A 26,341-nucleotide genomic window follows, 5' to 3' on the forward strand; every position below is an offset into this window, starting at 1 on the left:
TCTCTCTCTCTCTCTGCGCTCGCTCTTAACTGATGTTTGATCTTCCTCTTTTTTATAAAGAATCTTCATTTTACAAAATACTTGCCAACCTTCTACCCATATCGATAATAAATCAATAATAAAAAAAAAAACATTCTTAGTTGCAACAACCAAATCCAGTTTCATCATCATCATCTGCATGTTAATTGTCCATAAATCTCTCTCAGTGGGTTTTTGAAAACCGTATTGGCCCACTGCAGCGCACAAACCAACATTTGGACTTGAAAAGAACTTATACAAAACTGGTCCTTGCCTGAGTTCCTGACCTAGTTACCGAGTTCTACCTCAACTTCTTCTCCCCCTCTCTCTCTCTCTCTCACTCTCTTTGCTCTGAAAGTACACATTTGTTTCAATTATTATGCAACGGTACTTAGTTGAGCAGAAGCAGACACCATCTGAGAAAATCCAGTAGAGCAACATTCACCTCCACGAATTGGCCAAGTTAATTATTTCCTTCCACTCGGTAAGTCTGCAGCAGAAGCAGCGACCAAGCGAAGGCGCCCGCCTGCTCTGGCGTAAATCCATCAGTTAACGAGGTTCTCTCTTTCTTAAATGTGGGCTCTCCTTTCTCTTCTTCAATGCCGATATGGGTATTAGATTCTGACTGGGCAGAAATTATAGAACCAGAAATACTTGTTCAACCAAATGTCTTTCTGGAACTAGTCAGCATCACAGAAGTTCAAGTTGAAGTCCACAACTCTATTCCGATAAATTGACAGAGCGGTCACATGGGAGAGCCTCCATATCGACGCGGACTGCAGATATGATAGTAGTTAGAGATGTGCAATGTTGATGTTTACTTTGAAACTGTGTATGTAGCAAGTTCTGTAGAAGCATGATTCGCAGTTTGATGTCGATATGGGGAATTCCAAAATAAGAATGCGAATAACGATAATTGTTCGATTACCTGGCTCCTCTAAAGAAATACACAACAGATACAATATAGTTAATAGCTACCGCTATACGAGGTTATGTAACTGTGCGGAATTGAGAGGAGATTGATGATTGTGATGGCCGATGGTCAAAACAACGGGTGATCATCAAATCACACAAAAGTTTGTTGTCTTGTTGCATTTGTTTTGGATTTGTTGCATTGGATTAATGAAGATTTGTTATCGACTGATTACAACAATGACCTCCAAGATGCAGACGAGAAGAAGATTAATTGGATAATAATACAATAAAGTTGCAATGATTAATAGAAATAAATTTAACCGTTATATTGCAATCATTTGTGTATGCATTTGGACAATTATGTGTTCATTTCAGAAGTTTTTGACATTTTTGAAATAATAAAATAATAGAGCGCCATCTGGTTATTGAGATTAAGATTTCGATTTAGACCATTGGAAGACATTTTGGTTCTTCAAATAATCAAGAGACTTCAGTTCTTGGATTTCTTTGACTATATTAGGATGTTGGCTAAGTTTTTAACTCATAACTCATGTCATAATTTGAACTGCGAGTTTTTTAAGACTTGTGTCCTACGAATTAATTCCAAATTGAAAAATTAACTAATTTTTGAATTGTTGGTCAGATTAAGTTCAAAAATTGTCACTATGAACTACTTTATAAATTTTTAAAAATATGGTTTTAAAGTATAGCGAATTTTGCGAATCGAAAAAACTTAATGTAATTTTTTAAGAAATAGTTAGAAAAATTCTATATCTTATATACTTTATGATACATATATGAACAAATCACACTTACTTCAACATAAGATATCTCGGGCAATAAAAAAGATATCTGAAAGATACAAACTGCTCTTGAAAGAAGGAGAAAACATTTCTTATTGAAACTTTGGATTTTTTAAACATTTTTGAAAACTGCATGACTTTTGACTGCAAATATTTTGATGAATTAAATGTTTCTTATTATTAGGCAATTTTTTTAGTGAAAGAATAGTAAAAAACAAAAATCAATAATGGGCGGAGGAAGCAAAATACTGTTGCAAAGTACAAAATTTTCGAAATTTCCCAAAAACTGCATTTAATCAAAAACCGTAAGGATTTGAGATGAACATATGAATAAGTTATCAAATTTTGTGAGCCCTTAAGTTAGCCTATTACCATATTTCCATTGATCCATTACTTTTGGGACACCCTGTATATAAAATTAGATTTTTATTACTTATTTAAACACTGTTTTGAATGATTTTGACCACAAAACAAAGTACATAGGTATGGAGGGCTAAGAGCTGAAGTGAACCAAGTCACAAAAAGTGAATTCGGAAATATAACAAGTCAAAGTAAAAACGCTACCATTGAATCTTATGAGGTCTGTTTAATGAAAAAAATCTAGGACAGAACAGATCAGAGCAGCACAAGTTTGTAAATACTGTCAGAACAAGAAAGAACAGAAAAGTTAAACTTCGTATTTAACAAGAATGACAGTTATCTAAATCAGTTTCAAAATTTGGCTCCGCGAAATTAGGCCTCAGGAAATAAGGCCCCAATAAAAAAATTTAATAAGGCCCCAAAAAAATACCCACAAAACAACAACAACGAAATTTCTCAAATTTTGGGGTGTTATTTCATTTTTTGGGGCCTTGTTTCATTTTCTTTTTGGGGCATAATTTCATTACGAAATAAGGCCCCCATGAAATAAGACCCCAACACTAATTTTAGGGCTTTCTTTCATTTTATTTAAAAAACAATTTGGGGCCTTATTTCATTTTTGATAATTTACATAAAAATGCTAAACTAAATTGACTTTCAAAAAAACTTTTGTAAAATTCCGTTTATCAAGGACCTTGAATTGGCAAAGTATCACATATTGTGGACTCCCTGTTGGTTTGCAGCAATATCTTTACATTGAAAAGCATTAGTAAATAATAGTATAGCTGAAAAAATCGCGCGATTTTTAAGCTATTCTGTTCCTTACTAATGCTTTTCAATGTAAAGATATTGCTGCAAACCAACAGGGAGTAACAGAAAACCTGCAAGAAATTGAAAGGCATAAAATCATTCAGCTATTCTGTTACTTTCTAATGGTTTTTAATGTAAACATCGTGCTGCACTGCAAACTAATGCCTTTCAATGTAAAGATCATGCAGTTAACCATCAGGGATCATTGAAAAAATCATTAATAAGTAGCAGAATAACCGAAAAAAAACGCAACAACAGTTTGAAACGTCCTTGAGGAACAATTTTAAATGTTCTGTCCATAAAGATGGTTCTGTTGGTTTTGGGTGATATTTCATTACCTAATATAAATTAATTATGAAAAAGAAAAATTGGGGTCTTATTTCATTTTTCTAAAAAAGTTCAAAACAAGTTGAGGTTTTATTTCACTTATTTTTCGGGCATTTTTTTCATTTCGATGGGGCCTTGTTTCACTGGGGCATATTTTCATTATGAAAACATACCCCAATTTGGGGCCTTATTTAATTTTTTCTTTTGGGGCCTAATTTCGCGGAGCCCAAAATTTTAAATAAAAAATTATTTCTTGAAATGATTTTTTAATAAAATAAATGATTTACTAGCACTTTTGATATTCCCGTAATTTTTTTTTTTTGTTATTAATCAAAAACTATTAAGAAATTCACTCTTTAAAATATTACTTTTTCTTATTTTTATCGCAATCAAACAAACAGCTGACAATTGACACTTTTCACTCACTTGTTCTACCCCAAAAGTAGGAGCAGAAAAACTTGAGCTTTTCTGTGCTAAAAAACTCCATGAAACATAAAATAACAGATTGTAGAACAAGTTGGGGCTAGTTTTTTTTTCATTAAACACAAGAACTTGTACTTTTCGGATCTTTTCTGTGCGGATCAGATTCACTAAACAGACCTATGGTAAATATTTTTTTTTTGAACAAATGAAAATTTGAACCGAAACACTTTTGAATCAAACTAATGACAACCCTTAGTAGAGTCAAACCTTGCGCAGATTTAAGCATAAGATTTGGATTTTTTTTTTTTCTTTTTTTGACTTGGTCCTTTTCTTTGAGACCTCCATAATATGGCATTTGATTTCTTGCATAAAAAAAGAATTTTTATAAGAAAAAATTGAAAATACTAGTTAGCGCGGCGTTTTTTTTTTTAATAATTTTGTATAGATACAAATTTTATAATATGTATGTATTTAAATAAAGCAGTTGGTGCTTATACTATTTTAAAGAAAGTATTGATCAACACTAAAAAACAACACTTAAAACAAAATAAAATTCGTGAACCCGGTTTCAAAAAATCTATTTTTCAAAAAGAAAATTTGAAATATTTTGCGTTTATATATACTACCTATGTATATCATAAGCAAAATGGTACTTTTTTGTATTGATTTCAATTCACTAAACAAACTTGTTGAAAGCAACAACATACGACTCTTGAATGGATTTTATTTATTATTCAGAGATGATTATTCAATACTCATTAAAAATAATTTTTATTTTATCTCTTTTTAAAATATCTTCAAAAAGTTTGCCATTGTTTGAACTTTACTTTAACATCACCATATCACCCAGCAATTATATGGATATATTTTTTTTATTTTACATCTTCCTATCGATATCGTTAAGTCAAGTGCTTTTGAACTTCACCTTCACGTTATTATAATCCAAACATTTAAATCAACATTAATATCCTACTTCAACTAAAATCCAATTTAATTGGTTATCAAGACATTGGAGTAAAGTATGTGTTTAATGCCAGTTTTGATCAGTTCCTCACGATATAATCCTCTGACCTTATAGCATATTGTGGATACACAAGTTTGTCATGTGTGCATTTTGTACTCAAATTATACTGCAATTAACTTGCATGGAATGGTGTATGTAATTTTAAATTTCGAAGGATTTGAAGAGGAAATAAATAGGATAGTCTCGTTGATAGTTGGTGCAGAGGTGGGTGAGTTCAATGTTTTCACTTTCATTCAAAAAAAAGCTGGAAAGCAAACGCTGTTGCAAAGCCTTAATTGAGTTTTGAAATTAATTACACGGTTTATGGCTAGAATTGTGAAGACTTAATTTTTACCGCCAATCATTTCTTCAATTTTTTTTAAGAATCATTGTAAATAGTAAAGCAATTTTAATAATTTGAACCATGACTTTCATAATTTTTACTTCTTGTTAGCTAGAAATGCAATATTTAGGTAATATTTTATCCAACAATAAATGCTTTTTCTAAAATTGTTAAAATCGTTGTTTTTTTTTTACAAAATTGCTTCCACCTTAAATGAGCTCTTCACACTTCATTGCATTCTTTACTTTATTTAATGATAATAAAAACTGTCCTAGAATCTTTAAGTTGAAGCTGACAAAGAGCTCTTAACGACACAATCTTAATGTAAAATTCCCCTCATCTCATTTTCTAAGATTTATGTCATTATTATAAATTTCCTACAAAACGATAAAAGACGAGTGAGGAGTATCTTCATCTGTTTAATGAAGTATCAACTTGTAAAAAGCAACAATATTCTCGTCTATCATAATAAAACAAAAGAAAATCAGAATAAAAAAAAAAAAAACATTTTTAGATTAATGTTCAAGGTAATATGGTACAAAAAGTTGTCGCGTTGAAAAATAGAACACAAAAGTTTTTCTTCTTCGTCTTTTTGTTTAAATATCTTTTATTTGTACTACATTTATGGATGGACGCTTACCGTGAAGCACTTTCTCTATTATAAAAGATTATTTTTTTTTTTGTATCTTCAAAGATAATCTCAATATTTTAAACCTTTTTTTTGTTTTGTTCTAAGAACGTCATAATGTGAGTTCTAGTTCTGACTTAGGAATTCGGTCAATGAAAGGTTATGTTAAGTCTGACTAATAAAAAATAATGAGCCTTGGTGGAAATAAAGCTTGGCATAATTTTTGAATTTTTGATAATCTCTGATAAGGAATGGTGGTAGGTTTTGCTTTTGTTATGTAAATCGAAAAATTTTAAAAAACAATAATCTATAAAGTAGATTATTTTGTGTAGTTTTCGATAAGTTCAAATCAAAAGTGTCAAAATGTGAATAACGTACCTATACAATGTTTATTTTTAACTCGAAATTCCTTACGGTTTTTATGGACAAAATTAAAGTTGCTCCGAAACTACATTAAATTTAAATATTTGAAGAAACACTAAAATTATTATAATAATGCATATTGTCATTTATTTTTATATAACTACGTTTACTAATGAAGAAAAAATCAAAAATTCCTGATACTCCCCATACAAATCTGTCATTTTTGGTGGGTTGAACTATATTTACCAGACTGAAAAACGAACGTCACCTAACTTTTACCAATCCTTAACTTTGGGCTTTATTACTTTCAATTATCTCAAATATAAAGTTTATAATTTTTCAACACATCATGATGACGAGCGATTAAAAATTGTGTTTTAACCTTAATTTTTTTTTAATAGAAAAAAATGTTACGTATACGCCACAGTGACTGTAAAATGGGTTCTATTATCGTTGACTTAAGTGGTAAAAGTTGCTTAGAATTTTAAAATTTTAATAGCATTCATAAAACAAAAATTTTAAATTGATCCTAAATTTTGTAAAAAAATTGTTTTTAAAATAACAAAAAAATCCTTAACAAATAAGTATACTATTTAATTTCCTGTATATATAACAAAGAATTTTTAATTTTTTTGAAACTACAGGAGCCGTGTTTTAATTTTTTGCTATGCTTTACTTCACAAATAATTATTCAGTCAAAAAAAAAATTTTCAAAAAATTGATTTTATTAAAAAAAAAAAAGTTGGAAATATTTATTTTTAATTTAACCCTCTGTCGGCACACGGGTGCGAATTTGGCAGGACAAAAATAAAAAATTACGGTTTTTCAAAAAAGTGGTCACAAAAAAGTCTCTTTATAAGGGTAAAAATATTTTTTTTCGGAATTGTGAATACAATATTCGAATTCCTCGGAATATTCTACATAAATTTAATACTTGATTCTCTATAAAATATTGTGACCGAAAAAAGTTCTAGCGACATGAAAAAGTATAAACCAAATTCGCACCCGTGTGCCCATCACGTCACAAAAAAGAGGTGTGTCTACAGAGGGTTAAGACAAAAATATGTAATGCGCACATTTTGCATCGAATTTTTTTTTTTCCAATGCAGAAAATTTTTTATTTACAATAATTTTTTTTTTTTTTTCAAGGCAAAATATTTTTATTTGCAATAAAAACTTTATTTTTAATGCAATTTTTTTTCATTTGCAATAATTTTAAATTTTTTAATGCAAAATATTTTTAGTTGCAGTAAATATTTTCTTTTCAATGCATTTTTTTTTTTTTTAATAAATATTTTTTTAAATTTGTAATGGAGAGCAAATGCAATAAAAATAAAATGTTATTTCACAACCCTGTTCAAAAAATTATAAAATTTAATTTTAATTTTAAATTGAATCTAAATTTTTTGATTTCCACATATCGCTGATATATGCTTCCTGACTGACTGAATCAGAAGCAAGCTTTTTTAATTACAGCTAAATTTCATCTTCTCTAAGTCAAAATTGACAGTGCAACCTTGTCCAAATTTCTTTTTTATTTTTATTTTTTTATTGTGAAAGTTCGATAAAGGATAACTTTCTTCTTTAACAAAGTATTATCATGAATTCAAAGTTAATAACATTTTTATCGATATTAAGCTTATTCGTAATGAAACATCAACAAAATCTTCAGCACGTTGTCCAAAAAATAAATTCCAAAAAAAAAAAAAAAAATTGTTAAAAGTGACAGATATATTACTCAATTCTTGCCTTGAGCAGCAGAAAAATACAAAGTTGACAAAAAAAAAAAAAACATCCTCGCATAACAATAATGTACCTACACGATTTTCACTTTCTATATAATACGCGACTTGTATATCTGCTTATTAAAACAAGTCTCATTTCATCGGTCTCTTCTTTCAGGAAGAGATTTCCCTAAATCGTCTAAAACGAAAAATAAAAACCCCCAACAACGTTAACGTCGTTCGGTCGAGCGCAATCTTACAATAATGTTCACATTCGCACGTCCAGCAGCATCCGAAGGAGTGTATTGTGTATATCCTCTCTGCTAAGTGCAAAATGTCTTCAATTTATTTTCCAAATATCACTTTAAACTTGTTCTCCCTCTGCCATAATCGTCCAAAGAGCCCCCAGACCAGTACCAGACCATCTGCACGAAACGTACCATCCCCAAATTTCGAAAAAAAGCCACTAACAAAGGTCATCGTCTTTGCTGCTTTGCTTCCATTGTAATGGAGACAAACTTTGTGTGCGCTATAGCCTGTTAGATCCCATTGAATATAAACAACTCAAGAGCTCATCCTCCGCCGCCGTTACGATAGCATCTTCTTTTGAGCTTCTTCTATGCATATGAGCCTGAGACTGAGGCATAGGCTTAGCCGGAGTTGTGTGATGTTCATCTCTAACTTCCTCGTGTCTTGTGTTGTCGTCGACAATTACATGGTCACAGGTTTTTCCAGTACAGCTCCGCTGGCTATGGAACGATGCAGCAATAGAAGCAGCATCAGATTTGCTGCACTTTGACTTTGACAATGGTTACCACACGCTGACTGATGCCGGTGGTTGGTAATCGGTCATTTGGCATCAGCGTCATTGTAGCCGTGATGGTGTCTTATAATCTCTGAAGAAAGGAAGATGCTCCTTGGTTGGAATTTGGATATAGTCTTTTGAGTCTTACCAAAGGCAAATCTGTCGTTTTGGTGGTTGGCTATAGTCTAAGATTGTGTGGTTTCCTGTTTCTTTATTTGATTTTGTTTTCTTCTTTTGCATTTGAAATGATAGTGAAAGTCCGTGGAGGTTGAATGCAGTTTATTTTTTTGGCAGAAGACCTGTGAGAAAAGTGAGGCTGAATGTTTTTTTAACCTTTTGCTAAATGGCAAGGTGTCTTTTGCTTCGCATGGATATGATGTTACCAAGGATGTTGAAGAAAATTTATCGTTTCCCAGCGTCAAGTGCAAACATTGGTTAGATTTCAGAGTGAAGAAGGTGCAACCACAACAACCCACTGCAAAGCTGGAAACTGCGAAGAGCAATGATCTCTGATAAAAGTTTAGATCCATAGGAGGTATACATTCGGTAGCTTTTGGTTTTGTATTTCTTATTTTTGATTGAAGAGGATATTAAATTCAAAAGACTCGATATTATAGACTTTCGTTTGGAGATATCTATCGCTGGTGTGGAATATTGAACCGGTGAACGATGGTTTTGATGACTCTTTAGAAGATAATAACGACCAAGTTATAGATTTCATTTTCTAACGAAATGAAGTCGAATGCGTTCTTAATCAGATTTTATAGCGAAAGTGAAAATATATTAGCTTTTAATGGATGTAATTATAAAGAATCAAGATACTCTTTGACAATTTGTTTCTTTAAAAAAAATATGTTTAGCCTTGAATAAGTGGTTTTATTTGTAAAATAACACCTGTTGCAGTTTGTAGATCAATCATTGATATTTTTAATTAAAATCCAATAAAACGAATTTATTAAAATCTAAAAAAGTGTTTGAGCTGAATTTTATAATAGGTATGATGGCAAAAAACTTCGTTTTTTTTCGTAACTAGATTTTTCATAACATTTTATATAGGTATTAAGATAGAAGAAAAGGCTGAATTACAAGCTGTAGAAGAATTGTGAGCTTAACAATAATTTCATATATAAATTTTTGATAGATATAAAATGTGAAATAAGTGGATTCTCAAAAATATGAGTCTTTGTCTATCTGGAGATTAAGTCCAAATCACTAAAAATTATTGTCAAATAAAGTTTTGGTACTCCCTCCGTGCTTCTCCTCCAGTAACCCTCATTTTTTTCGGAAAGATTAATTTCATTTCCGAAGTATGATGTAGAAAAAAAGTAAGGGGAAAATAATTCAACTTAAAATATTGAACATTCAAAACGGGCGGAAAAGTTCCCGAAATTCCTTATTTTAAGTTTATAAATTAAAAATCGTATCAAAGCATGAAACTTGAAATATAATAATCCAGTCAAATAAGGGTTTAACCTCGGAATGAATGTTAATAGAAATTTTTTTTGCTCAATATCTTCCTTTTGCCATTCTATAACATATCTCAAAAGTCTAGAAAAATCTCATGTCCGCTTGTCGCGATTTCAAGGTCAAATCGCGAAATGAAGATTTTCAAAACTAGCAAAAATAGGCTATGATATTATATACACATATGATACATGATTTCAAGGTATTTTTTAATGCTGATTCCAAAAAATCTAAAATCAAGACAATCTGACGTCTCTGAAAAAAGTTATACAAGTTTTTCATCTGTCAACCCATATTATTATAACAGTTGCAAACTTACTACCGAAAAAGTTATGGTAGAGGAACCAAATTTTGCATGAAGGTTTTCATATCCATTATTATTAGGATTTAAAAAAAATGCAAAGAAAAAACATTCATATCTATGAAAAATTGGTATTTTAAAAAAAAAGGGAAATTTTGGGATATGCCCTAAAAAACATCCTGGTACAATCTTGAACTAGTGCTAATAGGCTAATTTTTTTTTTCTATCTTTGTTTGGATATTCTATATCTTATGTCAAAAATCTAAAAAAATCTCATGTCCGCAAGTCCTTTCAGAGACGTCAGATTGTCTTGATTTTAGATTTTTTGGAATCAGCATTAAAAAATACCTTGAAATCATGTATCATATGTGTATATAATACCATAGCCTATTTTTGCTAGTTTTGAAAATCTCCATTTCGCGATTTGACCTTGAAATCGCGACAAGCGGACATGAGATTTTTCTAGACTTTTGAGATATGTTATAGAATGGCAAAAGGAAGATATTGAGCAAAAAAAATTCTATTAACATTCATTCCGAGATTTACCCCTTTTTTCTCCTTATTTGACAGAATTATATAAGGATTTTAAGCATTTGATGTCTTATGCAGTATTTCCAAGCCGGTTATTAATTGCTAAACAAGCTCCTTGAACATGTGACTCGCTCCTTACGATTTTGATTTCCGATTTATCAAAATTACGCTCTTTAAATTTTTCTTTAAAAGAGACAACCAATTTGCTTTCATTTTTATGTATTACATTATTTAATTTTACTCCCGTCAATGAGCAAGAGAACCAAAATATCAACAAAATGAGAAACAAATAATAAAAAACAAAAATCTAATAGGTACAAAAAATAACATGCACGACTGGGTCGCACAAACTTGCTCTTAGAGTTCAAGTGGCTTAAATTTTTAAGACTTTTTATATGTATATAAATTTGGGAAATGTCAGGTACAAAAAAAAATAAAATAAAATAAAATAAAATAAAATAAAATAAAATAAAATAAAATAAAATAAAATAAAATAAAATAAAATAAAATAAAATAAAATAAAATAAAATAAAATAAAATAAAACATAAAATTCGTTTAAAAAAAATAAAACAAAACCTGAAATCAAATTGCCCCCCAAAACAAGTATGCAGTTTTGATTGATATATTAAGATGCATTTTTAGAAAAAAAAAATTTCAAAATCGTAAGAGCCGTTTTTTAAAAAACTAATTTTTTGGAAAAAAAAGTTTTAAAATAAAATATATATGCCATTTTGTAGAAATCACTAATCAACAAAAACAAAATTTCAAAAAAATTCAATGTCCCGTTTTCAAAAAGTATTTTTTTCGAAATTTAATTTTTGGCTTAGGTATATTAAAATTATATAAATGCTTTTTCACAAAAAATTTCGTTGAAATCGAATAAGCGGTTTCGGAGCAAATCGGATTTAAACAAAAAAAAAAAACGGTTCTATGGCAAGTACCGTTAATAATGATTTTCAAAAATAAATTTTTTCATTAGAAGATAAACCAATTGAATTATTTAAACAAAATCGTTGGAGCCGTTTTTGAGCAATTTCAACTTTACTAAAATCGGTATATGACAAGTACCGTTATTTTTTGTCAAAAAAAAAATAATTCCAAAAACTCCCTCTGGAGAGTCGCCAAAAAACGCTACATACCAAGTTTGATGTTAATCGGTCCATCCGTTTAGGCTGTAGCTTCGTATACAGACAGACAGACGGACTTCCGGGACCCACTTTTTTTGGCATTCTCTATCATCGTAATGTCATGGAAAAATGTTATCTCAACTTTTGTTTTGAATGCATAACTTGATATATACCTAGTACCTACCTATATCGCAAGTAAAAATGTATGCTGGTAATTTTGTACAAAATTGACCACATTTATTTTATAAGGGCGGACATTATGGGAAAACATGTTAAAATATTGACTCTTTTTCTATTCATACTCAAAAAAATGCTCTTAATATAAAGTGAATATTCTTTTATCTCTAAGGTATGGCATAACATAAAAAAAAAATGATTCATTAACGAATTTTTACTGTCTTAAACCTTTTCTGACCTTTTTTATTAGCTAACATAAATTAATAAATTCTGATCTATCAAATAAAAAATTCCTTCATACCACTTTTACGTAAAAAAAAAAACATTTTTCCTAATAAATTTACAAATTTTCCATTCCTCCAACCATACCAAATTCAGAAACGAACATTATAACATTCCAAACCTCTACGTAATTCTTTTAATTGAATTCCTTTATGTTTCCTTCTTTTGCAGGTCTTACAAAGAATCGACGATGTGTCATTGATGTGTGATAAGCGTATAGCAAGCTTAAAGAAACTAACACTAAAGCCTCCTCGGCCAGTGCAAACAGTTACTCCAGAACCAGCTGTGCCACTACAACCACCAGGTGGAGCACCAAATTTACTTCGTCGAAAAAAGGTAAGTTTTTCAATAAAATTTTTGTTTTGTTTCCTTTTTCTTGAAAAAAAAAATATGTCAAATTCTATATAGAAATGAGTCATATCCAAGAGAAACCATAATATTCTGGTTTATGTCTCCACCATAATCCACACTCGTGTCTTAGTGACAAGGAAAAAAAAAAACAAACTTGGTTCGGCTTGAACTGTTGACCTAATTTTTTTTTTTTTCAATCTCATTTGACCAATACGAATACCAAAGCATAAGTTGTCCCCATACAATTGTATGATCTGAATAAGAATAATGTTTTTCTATTTGTTTTTTTTTTTTGTGGATTCTCCCATTTTCACTCTCTTTTTCAAAAACATGAAACATGACTATTAAAAGAGAAGACAGGTAAATCCCTTCATAACAATGCCAACATAAAACATCACAGCATTGGTATATCATTGTTTTTAGTTCTTGTCTCTTGTCTCATCGTTAATCTTCAAGGTAAATATATAGCAAAAATGAATGTAAAAGTATCTTCAAGATAAAACATAGTCTTTTGCTTATATCTATACTGCCAAAGTGTCAAGACAACCAACAAGACTATAATACGAATTAGAGAGAAGTTTCACTTTTGTTCTCAGCGTTCCGTAAAGTGTCTCATGCCAATAACTGCAACCAAAACACCAACACCATCATTAGCATACTTCGCACCACACAAATGATACAATTGTAGATGCAGTTGAATTGTTTTTATGATTTTTTCCTTACACTCAGGGTTGGATTTGGTGAAAAAGAGAAGTCCAGGGAGAGGTAAAAATTAATGCCACAGAGATCATTTCTATGTCTTTTACAATGTTACCAAATGGAATTACCTAAAAAAAAATTTTTTTTCAAAACAAAAATATTGCTATCCAAAATATAAATCCGAATTGAAGAATTCCCTCCATATTCCCTTTCCATGCTGCCAAAAGTGCTATATTAAAATAATCTTTATTTTGATGATATACCCATTAGGGTGGGTCAAAAAAATCGAAATTCTTTTTTTGATTTGGTACTCCGAAAAATCGATTGCTAGACCCCTCTAAAATATACACACCAAATATGAGCTCTTTATATTAATGGGAAGGTCCTCCGCTTTGCAATTTTCCATTTTCACATCAAGCTTCTACTAAAAAAATAATTTTTTTATTAATTGACTTTTTAGCAAATTGCTTTTCATATTCTTGTAGGAAATTAAACTTTCTACAAAAAATTCCTTATACACTTTTTTCGTTTATCTAACCGTTGAATAGATATTTGAGGTCCAAAAATCGAGAAAATCTTTAAAAATTAGTTTTTTGTTCTTAATTTTGTAACAATTTGAAAAATTATAATAATCAAACACGCAAGACATAATCTTGTTGGAAATTGATTGCTCCACAAAAAAGGTCTAGTTAACTTTTTTCATTAATCTAACCATTCTAAAGATATTCGAGGTCAAAGTTTAAAAAAAATATAAAAATATTTTATATTTTTAAAAAATTTCCAATTCACTGAAACTTCATTATTTTCAAATTAGCAAGATGTATTCTTGTAGGGGCTTAAACGTTCTACAAAAAATTCCTTGGCATCAAATTGATTGCTTTAACCGTTAAGAAGATATTCTAGAGGTGTCTAGCAATCGATTTTTCGGAGTACCAAATCAAAAAAAAGTATTTCGATTTTTTTGACCCACCTTAATACCCATGTCTGCAAAATTGGCTCCAAATTGAAATGTGATAAAAAAACAAGCATTAAATGCCCTTATTTAAGAGCTTTTTAACTCCAAATGAAAATGGAAATTGTCTTCTGTCTACTTTTGAAATCATTTTTCAATGTGCTGTTTTTCTGTTTTAAAGAATACCTACAAATTATGTCTTTACATTTTAAGTAGATCTTAAAAAATACATAAAAACTTTGAATTGTTCAAAAATCAAGTCTAGATAAAATTTAGGAAAAACCGTTACTGCAAAAAATGCAAAATTTCATGAGTTTAATTTCATTTAAACTTTTTCGTTTGATACCTCGATAACGATGCATGATATGCAAAAGTATTTTTTTTTTTTTCTCATCTGAGAACATTGGCTGAATATCATCATTATCGTGAAATTCACTCTATTTATCCTACATATAAAAAACCTCGAGAATTAAATTTCCCGTCTTTTATAATTAGCACTTTTTTTTCGATATTCTCATTATTTAAAAAGTTACAAGTCAAAAAAAATAAAAAAAAAAACGAAAAAAATTTTATCAGCTTTTATCAACATTATGAAAAAAAAACCTTGCAATTCTTAAATTTTCTCTTGCAACAAAAGGCTATAAAATACTCACTAATTATTTCAAATTCATGATTTGAAAAAAAAATAAAAAATTTTAAGTAAAGATACAAAACACAGACTAAAAAAGGGTATTTAAAAAAAAAAAGTATTAATAACTTTTGTATTTATAGCGACTTAAAAAAAAAAATTATAACAATGATACCAGAATTTTAAGTTGAACAATCTTTTCTCGGAAGGTTTTTTCATAATTTTGATAAAAACTGCTCAAAACTTATAAGTTTTCTTTTTTTGTTATTTTTTTACTTTTTTGACTTGTAACTTTTTAAATATTCAGAATATCGAAAAAGTGTTCTTAACATCAAAGACGCGAAGTTTAACTGTCTACATTTTTTGTATAACCAACTTTTACCTATAATGAACAGAAGACAAGATATTTAATAAGAACTAACATCCAAGATGGCGGCCAAAAGGTGAATTTCACGAGTGCGAAAAATCAGTGTTATGATATTCACCCGATTCTCTATCGAATGAGCAAAAAAAACATTTGGGGGTGGTACAAACTGCTGGGTCAAATTATAATATGCACTGGGCTACAAGAAATGTCTATGCATGTATATTGTAGAACTTGAGAAAGGCTACAAAAAGCATGGCAAGAAACGTTCATAGGAAGTTTTGGTCAAAAACTTTTACGTAAGCTTTTTTAAACACATACTAAAATATATCAAAAATTCAGCTTTCTCAGTTCATTTGCATTTCTGAGTCGTTTTTTTTCCGACGAAATAACTGGACTAGAACGTTGTTTATTTTGTACTTGTCTTTGGCTTGATAACTATATATATGTACATAGAGCATCGATCCTTTGACATAAAATTTTCAAAATTTCAATCTTAACATTTTCTGCTCACATATTTTGTACGATAACATCAAAATAAGCAGTCACTAAATAAACAACTCATAGTTCAAACCAATATTATAGTCGATACCTACATAAAAAAGGAAAAAAATTCAAAATTTGGTCGCCACGTGCTTGTTGAATTTTTCTTCCTTTTGTTTTTGAACAGTTGTAGCAGAAAATGCTGACCATACTGAAATCAAATATGAATATCGTTGCTAATTTTTTCTTGAAGAATATTTTCTGAAATATCACCTACAAGATTTTTTAGAATATTTTCCCTTGAAATTTAGTACAAATCTTTTTGATTTCGATTTTGAAAATATGGAAATTTGGGGTCAAAATTCCGAAAACCGAAAACCCAAAATACCGAAAATGCCGAAACCCATAAAACCCAGATTCCCAAAAAATCCAAAATCCCGAAAACCATGAAACCCAAAATCCCGTATGGGATCCCGAAATCCCGAAAAATTATTTAAAATGAAAAATATGCGCAAATTTTTCATTCTGGGTTTTCGGGATCCTGGATTTTCGGGATTCTGGATTTTAAATTTACGGGATTCTGGGTTTTCTGGATTCAAAATTTCGGAATTATTTCCGTCTCCCAAATTTGGGATTTTAGCAAGCTTTTGAAGTAACTAGTAGGGTTTTTATTTTTACTTAAAAAAAAAAATACCAACCCTTATTGCTCATAAGTTTTGTTGTAGTTAATTAATAAAAAAAAAACCTAAACGTATTTTTATGCGAATTAATTTTTTAAGGACTTGTACAAATATTTAAGTGAAAACATTCAAAACTTCTTGAGTTTTCCTGTGTGCCGTATGAACACGAACAGAAATTCTCTGTAGTGAGGCTATTTTGCGAAATTTTGTATTAAAATTTTTATAATTACATCTAAATAACTGTATAGTAACATAATTAAGAAATTTTGAAATTTTTTGCCCCCACCTTTCTTTCCGTTAAAAAAAGTATAAAAGACACACTTTTTTCCACCTAAAAAATAGAAAGATTGTAAAATACAAAATGTTAAATGTACGTTTGTAATTTTTTTTTTTTTTCAATTTATTTATATTTTTTGTACTAAATTATTCTTTAGAATATACTAATTTTTGTATTGGTTAAAATCTTTTACAAGCAAAGAAGATGAATCAAAATGTATCCAATTTTAAGACTAACCAACAAGTTTCTTTAAGGTATTGTTTCATTTAAATCCAGCACTGTTTTTCGCACATATTAAACTTTAAAAAAAAATACTCCCAACAAACCAATTGAAAGTCTTCTCCTTGTTGTTATTGTTTCTGTATGTTGTTCAGATTTACTGATCATCATTTGTTTCTTTAACCGTAGACTGCTGTTTGTGAGTCGTTTGTGAGTTAGACAAGACATAGATATGTGTTCCGTTTTGTTTTCCACCTCTTTCTAATCTGATATTTTTTTTTTTCACTGAAAGTCAACACACAATTTAAACACCTTAAGGTGCCATTAATCATACAAATTGCTTCTCCAAAAAAAAAGGAAATAAAAACATTTAGATAAATCGCATAGAGCAAGATATTTAGATTTTTCTGAGATAAAATTCTTGATGATGATTATGATTTGTTTCTTGTTGTGTGGGTTGACTTTGAAGAGTCTTTTGTCTTTTTGATTTTCATTTCAATTGATATTTTAAAGAAAGTTGTTCCTTGGGAAATAACAAATTGGCAAATTAAAGACAATTGAGTTGGAAAATAAAAAAAAAAAATAATTTTTTGACAATGGACACATAATTAAGAAAATCTTACATTAATTTCTTATTGTTTTACATAAAAGCTCACCGGGGTAGTACTGCAATTTAGATTAATTTAATGATTTATGTAAGCTTTAATTTCAATTGATTCAACCGTTTTTGTTTACTTGAAAATAAAAAGAAGACGGAAAATATGAATTTTGGATATAAAAAAGTTCGTGTGTCAGCTCTTTCGTTTACTTACAAAATGCACTAGAAAACTTCTCGTTTATTTAAACTTCAGTTTTAATTGTTCGATTCTTAGAAAAAATTTGTTACATTTAACGACAATGGGTTTCTTTTGAATTTTCGAAAACAATACGTCCACTTTATTAGAGTTATCAGGATGAAAAGATCATCTTATCTTTTAACTGCGATCAATTTTTGTTTTCATACGAAAATTTCTCTCCTCCCATCTACATGACAAAACAACTACTCTTTGTGTATTTTTTTCAAGTGAAATTGAATCTTCAACTCTGTCAAAACCTTTACTCTACTAAATCTCTTTTGTAAAGCAAGTATTAAAGGTATGAAAAGTATAATCGTAAAGCAAGATAAAATTCCATCATGTCCACTCAGTAAAACTATTCACTTTTTACACTTTTCTTTGGATTTTTTTTTTTTGGTTTTTTATTTTTAATAATTATAGAATAAAAATAAAAGTGTGCATCAGATACTTTCCATTGTAGGCAAGATGGTAGTGGCCAACCAGCCACTTTGCATGTCATGCTATAATGGCCATGACCCATACCTGTCTTGCAAAGAATATACAAATACGTTTGAAATCGCCGATGGTATAAAAATTTTAAAGATACTTTATCTTATCTTCTTCAAGTGCACATAGTTCACTGATCTTCTTATAGACAAACAAAAAAACCTTCTTGTTCATTCACTCTCTAATAACAAAATAACAGACTTAGTCGCGTATGCGCTTAATAAGATCAACGTTTTCTATGTCAGAGTCATTATCAACATGAAACTTTTGTTTTTATTTTTTTTACCTGCGGAGAGTACCAGGCAGCAATAACAATTACAATACCTTCAAGCTTGTAGAAAAAAAAAAAAAGAAAACTTCCATCGAAAAAAGAAAGAAAAACAATTAAAATTAAATGCACATCTAGGTCGCATCTGCCTGCCTAAGAACGAATTTAACAAAAACTCTAAAAATATATACTCTCAGTATCACATTGAAAAAGTATGGTTTGAGATATTCTCTTCTGAACAGATTTTTATTAAGAATAAAATACTTGCCCTTAGAGTTAATATAAAAGATTGTTTAATTGCATTAAAAAGGGCAAGTTTAAAAAAAAAATTAAAAGTATTCCGCTTCTATTTGTTTTTGTTTTTAATTTGATAGGTTATTTTTTTTTTTTTTTTTGCTTTTCTGCTTTTTTTTCTATTTCTGATGATTTGAGAAATGCACGTATTTAGATAAATTTAAAAATTATTTATTATAGACCAAAAGATTTTTATTTGATTTTATCACTTCTAAAGAAATTTCTCTTAACAATTGAATAGAAATTTTAATGGAGGAGAAATGTAATTATTTTTTTTTTTTTTTTTTCAATGAAAATATCTTGAGGATCATTAAATCGATTTAGTTTTCCTTAAATTATAATTAATTAAGTGATCATAAACCAGCTGACAATATATTTGAACTTTCACTTTCGCTTTTTTTACAAAATTTTATTGCAGCTCTTAAACGAAGCATTACTGATATATTTGTTTATTAAGTCGTAATTTTTTTTAATGATTTTAAATATTACGCTTAAAACGTACAAATCTTTAAAGTGATTTAGCTACATGAAATAAATGTTAAGTGCTTCATAAATTTTGTACTTGGAATGCTTTAAGAAGCAAACACAATTTAAGCTTTGTCCGTCCCGTTACGAGTTTCTGATTGAGTTTTGTGATAAAAAAAATTAAAAAAGTTATTCTTCTCTTTATTAATATCCTTTTTTTATTCATTGTCATGATTTACGTCCAATTAGTTCGGAGCTTAGAATACAAAAAAGTTTTAGTTGTGGTCAAAGTTCTTAAATAAAGTAAACATATTTGATAGCGTCATCTACTATTTTTCAAAACTCTTAGATGTTTTTTTCCGAAGTTCCTTAACCCTTTGTTTTCAGGTGGTTACAATACGAAACCACCTTTTAAACTTAATTTTTTTACTTTTTATCCCAATTAAATATATCAGCAAATACCTAGCTCAGAAGTTTACTAATATAATGATATTTACTAGTGCAATGGATATATTTTTTTCTGGTGCGATATTCAAGAAATATTTAAAGTTTTTTCAACGTTTTTTAAATTTTTTTGAGAAAAAAATTGTTCCGGGCAACAAAGGGTTAAGAGGCCTCCGGACAAAATTTTGAGAAAAACGAGAAATTTGGAAAATTTCTGCACAGTTTGTGAGGTTCACAGAACACTTATTTGAAAAAAACTAATTTTCTAATGAAAAATTGACATTTAATCTAAAATATGGTCTAGCCACATTTTTATTTTTTTAATTTTGTTCATACCTTATTTTAATATGTCAGTAACAGTTTTTGCAAAATAGTCCAAAACAACTTTTTTCTTGCATAGTTTATGAGAAACTGAAGTGGAAAACACATATGATATATACGTCAATTTAAAGGTAATGAATAAAATTAGAATATGGTCTGAGCGGATTTTTCATTTTTGGTCCTATTTTTGAATAATCATTTGATGAAAAACATCAAAATTGCTCATTTTCGAATGCATTTTTAAATGTGTAGTTATATGAAAAAAGCAATATTATTTTCCCCAAATGAAAAAATACCTTCTATAATTGTTCCAACAAAAAAAAATTAATCAAAAAGCTACTTATTATTGCAAAATAACACAATTAATAAAACTCAATTTTTTTATCAAAAATTCGTTACTCCTTAACGCTTAAAAATATTTCAGTCATAACCCTCAAGTTTAAGAAAAAATTCTTTCAAAACCAGATTTTTACCGAATACATAATAAAACTAATTTTAATATGTTTCACACATTTGATAAAAATCTGTGGTTTATTCTGATTTGACTTTTAATTTTTTTTTTTTTTTAGTACAACATCAAAACCTTCAAATAATAGATCAAAACCCATAGTTTTTTTCTTACACATTTTTGCTTACTAAAATTTTGACCAAATTTTAAAAATTAAATAATTAATATTAAATTGGTACTCAAATTTAATTTAAACTTTTACATTTGGAAAAAAAGATGAAAAGTCTTAAAAATTTAAGCAACTTGAACTCTAAGAGCAAGTTCGTGCGACCCAGTCGTGCATTTTATTTTTTGAATTCGTGCAGAATTTTATTCACTTTCGTTAAATAGTTAAAATTTTACAGAATTTATTCTGCTCGCGCATTTTATTTAAATTTAAATGACAAAAACAAATGGTATTATAATATAAAAAAAATAAAACTATTTCAATTATGTACTGGTAAACAAGGCCAATTTCGCTCTTTACTGTGCTTCACCATTTGCATTTTGTCAGAAAGCATAATTTAAAGCTTTTTTAAATTGAGGGATATATAGGGGAAGTGGAGGAAAGGTCGCCCGTTTAGTGTTTAACGGTCTTAAAAACTAATTCAAAACATCTTTTAATTAAAATAAGGTGTTTATTCATTCATTTAAATTTTTTTTTGTATCATTAAAAAAAAAATAAAAAATACTGAACAAAAGATAATGCATTCTGAAAAAAACATCTAACAAAAAACGGTCTTGCCCCCATGTGGCACAGTAGATCGAAACTGTGAAAAAGTGGTCATGGGGCTGTAACTTCTGGTCTAATGATTGGATTTTAAAACGGTTTTCGCTATATTGCTTCTTGAAATTCACAGAATTGAATTTAGTAAACAAATTACAAAAACTACTTAGTTCTTTAATTTTTTTTCACCTACAATATCAGTTAGCATACAAAAATTAAAAATAGAATAAAAAATAATGAAATTTTATATATTTTTTAAACAAATTTTTTAACAACAAACTGGATAAGTAGAAATATAACTTAAGTTTAAATCTTTCAAAAAACCAAAAAAAAAAAATACATTTTATTTTCTGAAACAAGAAACAATTCAGAGATCAAATTTTAATTCGAAACCACCAATTTGTTTTTTTCTTATTTTAAGCTTACATAGTACGCTGCTAAAGCGAAACGAAAATGTCTCCACAGTCAATGGCGAAAGTCAAAATAAAATAAAGTCAATTTATAAATTAAAACTAGAAAATAATTTTGAAGACAAAAAACTGGAAATAAAAATTCACAAGGCGCAAATTTCTTTTGCATCAAGAAATTTGACCTAAACAAATCGCACTAACTCAAAAATTTTTTTTTGCTTGAGGTGACATCATATTTTACACAACAGCATTATATTTATATATCTAAAATTTTAAATAATTGCTGAATAGTTAATTGCTTTTTTTTAATAAAGGAAATTGATAAAAAATTTATTTTTTTATAATTTGGAACAGTTTGTAAATAAACAGTTTTTCGCTGATTTTTTAATATTTTTCTGTTTTGAAAAATTTAAACCTTAGTTAGATTGCTACTTTATAATCCAGTTTTTTGTTAAAAAATACATATAAGTAGGTACATATGTAGGTAAAAAAAATTTTCAAAAAGGGTTATAGAAAAACGTGTTTTAGAATTTTTTAGAAATATAATTTTGTGATTATTGTCTTAAATATATATTTTAGATATCATTATCCTATAAAAAAAATTTACTTCAAGAAGATATCTTAAAAAATGAGCCAGGTATAAGAGTATGAAAATTGTTAAGAAAAACATCATATTTTTTCTTGTAAAATAGCCCCCACTTGAGACTCTGTATCTTGGGAACCAAAACAGTTTGATAAAAATAACTTGTAGATTATGAAAGACGGGACAATTATCTGTGCAATCCGAAAAAAGTTTCGTACCATAATTAAAAAAAAAAAAAAAATCACCCCATGACCGGAATTTTGTACTAGACGATCCACTGTGTGTGGGCCCTATCAACTTCTGTTGATAATAAAACCATTGCTATCTTAAATGAAATGAAATTCTTATGCAATAATCACAAACGTATGCTATATTTTAATCGGTCCCCAACTTTTATTACAAAAAAAAGATAAAGTTAAAACTTTTAAATATTTCAATTTTTTTTTTTAAACAAAACATGATGATTCGATGAAAAATCACAAAATTTACTATAACTTTTCGGTATTTCAACCAAACTTGCTCATACTTACAGACCTAATCGATCTTACTAGAAGCCATTTATTTTATATTAAAAGTCCTGCCAATTTAATTTTTTTTTTTTTCATACAACATAGTACAAAAACGGTCTTGCCCCCACTTCCCCTACTGATTGATATATAAAAAAAAAAAAACTATAGCTCAAATGGATATCCTGTTCAAACCCCCGCAAGTCTTCTTTTATATTCCACCAGTCTGTAAACAAATCATTATTTTACACTTATCATTAGTTTACACTTCTTAATCAGCGTTTTCTCAGACTGAAACCTTAACGCAGAGTGTACCCTCAAAGGTCTTGGTTGAATTTATTTTAAGAACAGACTGAAACCTCAATTGAAATAGTTTTTCTCACAACCAGACTTAATTCGGTTAAATTTATTTCTATTTTTACTTTTCATATTTTGTTATTGATTTATCATTATTATTGCTAAATTGATTCAACCCTTCATCGATACTTTCTTTCATATGCCATTTCATTGTCTACTCAGCGTCAGAATTATTGACATAGGGGTTATTGCACAGCTGGAACTTAGAATCATATGCATAGATACATTTATGTAATATGGAAAAAAATTAATGCAATTTGTTTTTCATTTAATTGTAAGTGTTACATTTTTTTTTTCCTTGAACTGACAATGCACGGAAAGTGCTTCTAAGTGTAGAACAATATTTTTTTTTTTTAAGTTTTCTATGGCTATCGGTTTACATCCGAAGTGAATAATATTCTTTATTTAGTTGGATGGGAAATATGATAAAATTATCGAAGAAGGTATGAATGAATTTTGAATTTTAAGAATTATGTCTAATATTTCCTTAAAAATAAATACGAAATTTTCTTTAGAGTTTACTATTTGAATCGAATTGTTGGTCTTATTCTGTTAGATAAGTCGATCGAATTATTTATTTAACATATAAATAATCCAATCGACTTGTTCAACAGAATAAAACCAACAACTTTTCGTTACATCACAGTATCTTGTTTTTAAACCGGAAGGAAGTTTTATTAATAGGTATTTATTGATAGGTATGAATTATTAAAATCAATATAAATATCACTCACTTTCTCAAGACCAGACCATGCTTTGACTAAATATTCGACTGAGCATGCGCATTCATTGATTTTTTTTTTATTAATTTCAAGCTTCAATTTATCAATTAGATTCGCTCAAAACATACAAGGATACTAAAATAACATTCACGCAATCAAATACATTACATAATAATTCAAACATAAATTATGACATAAAGTCGGAAGACCACATCCATCGTAAAATAAATAAAACCAGGTTAAAATTGTTGCAAAAAACATTTAAAGTTTATTGACATTTGGTCATAAAATTCAATCCAAAAAAACACTGCATTCCAGAATGAATGAATTTAATGTAGTAAAAATTTTATCTCATGACCCCTTTTTTGTTCTGGCTTCATCAAAAGAACACGATCATCATCAGATCGTGCGCTTATCTCAAAAGTTGCAAATTCATATTTGAATTACATCATTCATTATAAATGAGGAATTGTCAAAAAAAAAAAATATTTAAATGTGTCAAACATTAAAAAAGTATGATATTTTGCAATCATATAAAAAAATTCACATGTAAAACTTCCGCAAGATTCTGGGATTAATAACAAAAGATAAAAACAACATAAAAACAAAAACAGTTGCAGAGAAATGATCAGAGATATGTATTGTATAGTATACCTACGTGATCTGATCGTGCTCATCGCGCGGGTAAACAAGTTAATTGCATTAAATCAGAACGCACCGCGGCGGCGATTGTTTTCACTTCCCATATAGCTAACTGTTGTGTGTATTTTGCTGACCAATCATCATACAGTGGAACAGAATTTTTCAAAAACAGAACAGAAATTTCCAAATTATTTAAAAGGATTCAAATTTTAATGCGATTCGTCAAGTAAATATACAAAATGAAGACTACTTGATGTAAACTTCTAAAAGTAAAACAAAAAAAATTGTATCATAGTAGATTTTGAAAAATTTATACCAAACAGAACAACAGTTCTGAACTAACGAAGAAGCGCTAAAACTTTGTCATATATTCGTGAATTTATCAGGAAGAAAATTGTGCCTTTCTTTTACATATTTTCTATATTTCCTTGATTTGATAAGCTTACAGAAAAATTTGAAAATTTTTTCAAAACCATCACTAACGATATCTGACATTATGACCAAAGTAGAAACATTAATTTTTTTTTTTTTTCAAAAACGACTGTAACGATTTTGATTATATTTTATGTGTGTAATGTCGCAGATCCTATTTTTTGAAATGAAAAACAGTATTTTTTAGTAGGTACATTATAGATATTCTGATATATTCTTTAACAAATTATGTGACTTTTCTTATATTTAAAATACATTTTTTATTGTAAGACTTTAAGACTAAAATACAAAATTTATTTTAGATATTTTTTATTGTAGGACTTTAACCCTCTGTTGGCACACCTCTTTTTTGCGAATTTGGTTTATACTTTTTGAAGTCGCTAGAACTTTTTTCGGTCTCACTATTTTATAGAGAATTATATATGAAATTAATGTAGAATTTTCCTAGGATTTCGAATATTATATTCACAATTCGAAAAAAATGTTTTTTTCACCCTTATAAAGACGCTTTTTTGTGACCACCTTTTATTTTTGTCTTGCCAAATTCGCACCCGTGTGCCGACAGAGGGTAAGCCTACAGTAAACAATTTATTTTAGATATTCTGATATTCTCGTAAACGAGAAAATTTTCAAAAAAAATTTTTTTGCAAAGAAGCGTAAATCATAAAATAATATCATAAAATTGCAAAATGAAAAACATCAGGGGTATTCATGAAATGGTGTAAACTCGTGGTAAGCCTGGTAAAATGGTAAATGTGTGGTAAAAGAACTAAAAAATTTTGACATATTTCCCATTTTACTACGTTTACAATTTTTATCCAGAGTTTACTCCGTTTAATAAATACCACTAAAAAGTTTAAAAAAAAAAAAACAAAATTTGAACTGTTGAATGTTTTTTCTAAAGAAATGTTAAAAATTGACTAATGATATTTTATCTTTTCAGCCGATTTATAATGCTTAGTTGAGAAATATCAAAGTATACAACTGCCCTGAAAAAATTATACAATTATTGTTTTAATATTCAATACAACATGTTAAATTAGTAACGTAGAAATAGCATTTCAGGTCGAACTATTTCCGAAGATTCAGCTCAGCAAAAAAAAATCATTTTTTTCAGACTTTTATAAAAAGTCGTTCTTTACACATTAAACGTAAAAAAAAAAAAGAACAAACAAACAAACGTCCAAATGATAGCTACAACTCAGGTTTAAGTCTGTACAAAAATATATATATTTACATATTATATTTTTTTCAATTGTTTGATTTGATAAAATTTTGTTAAAAGACATAAATAAAGAGTAAG

At 28.6% G+C, this 26,341-nt stretch overlaps 1 protein-coding gene across 8 annotated transcripts in view; it reads left to right on the forward strand.

The window, feature by feature from the left end:
- The window catches only part of LOC129906529 (guanine nucleotide exchange factor DBS), a 208,407-nt gene that overhangs the window by 116,247 nt on the left and 65,819 nt on the right, over positions 1–26,341 (forward strand). For all 8 annotated transcript variants that reach the window (XR_008770822.1, XR_008770823.1, XM_055982312.1 and 5 more), the window contains exon 12: positions 12,577–12,741. Coding sequence is in view for 6 of the 8 variants with exons in the window: in XM_055982312.1 (XP_055838287.1) it covers positions 12,577–12,741 (165 nt within the window). In the remaining 2 variants the exon portion in view is untranslated. The remainder of the gene's footprint in view (positions 1–12,576; positions 12,742–26,341) is intronic.

Source organism: Episyrphus balteatus, chromosome 1 (genome assembly GCF_945859705.1).
Source record: "Episyrphus balteatus chromosome 1, idEpiBalt1.1, whole genome shotgun sequence".
In the NCBI taxonomy this organism is placed as follows: domain Eukaryota; kingdom Metazoa; phylum Arthropoda; class Insecta; order Diptera; family Syrphidae; genus Episyrphus; species Episyrphus balteatus.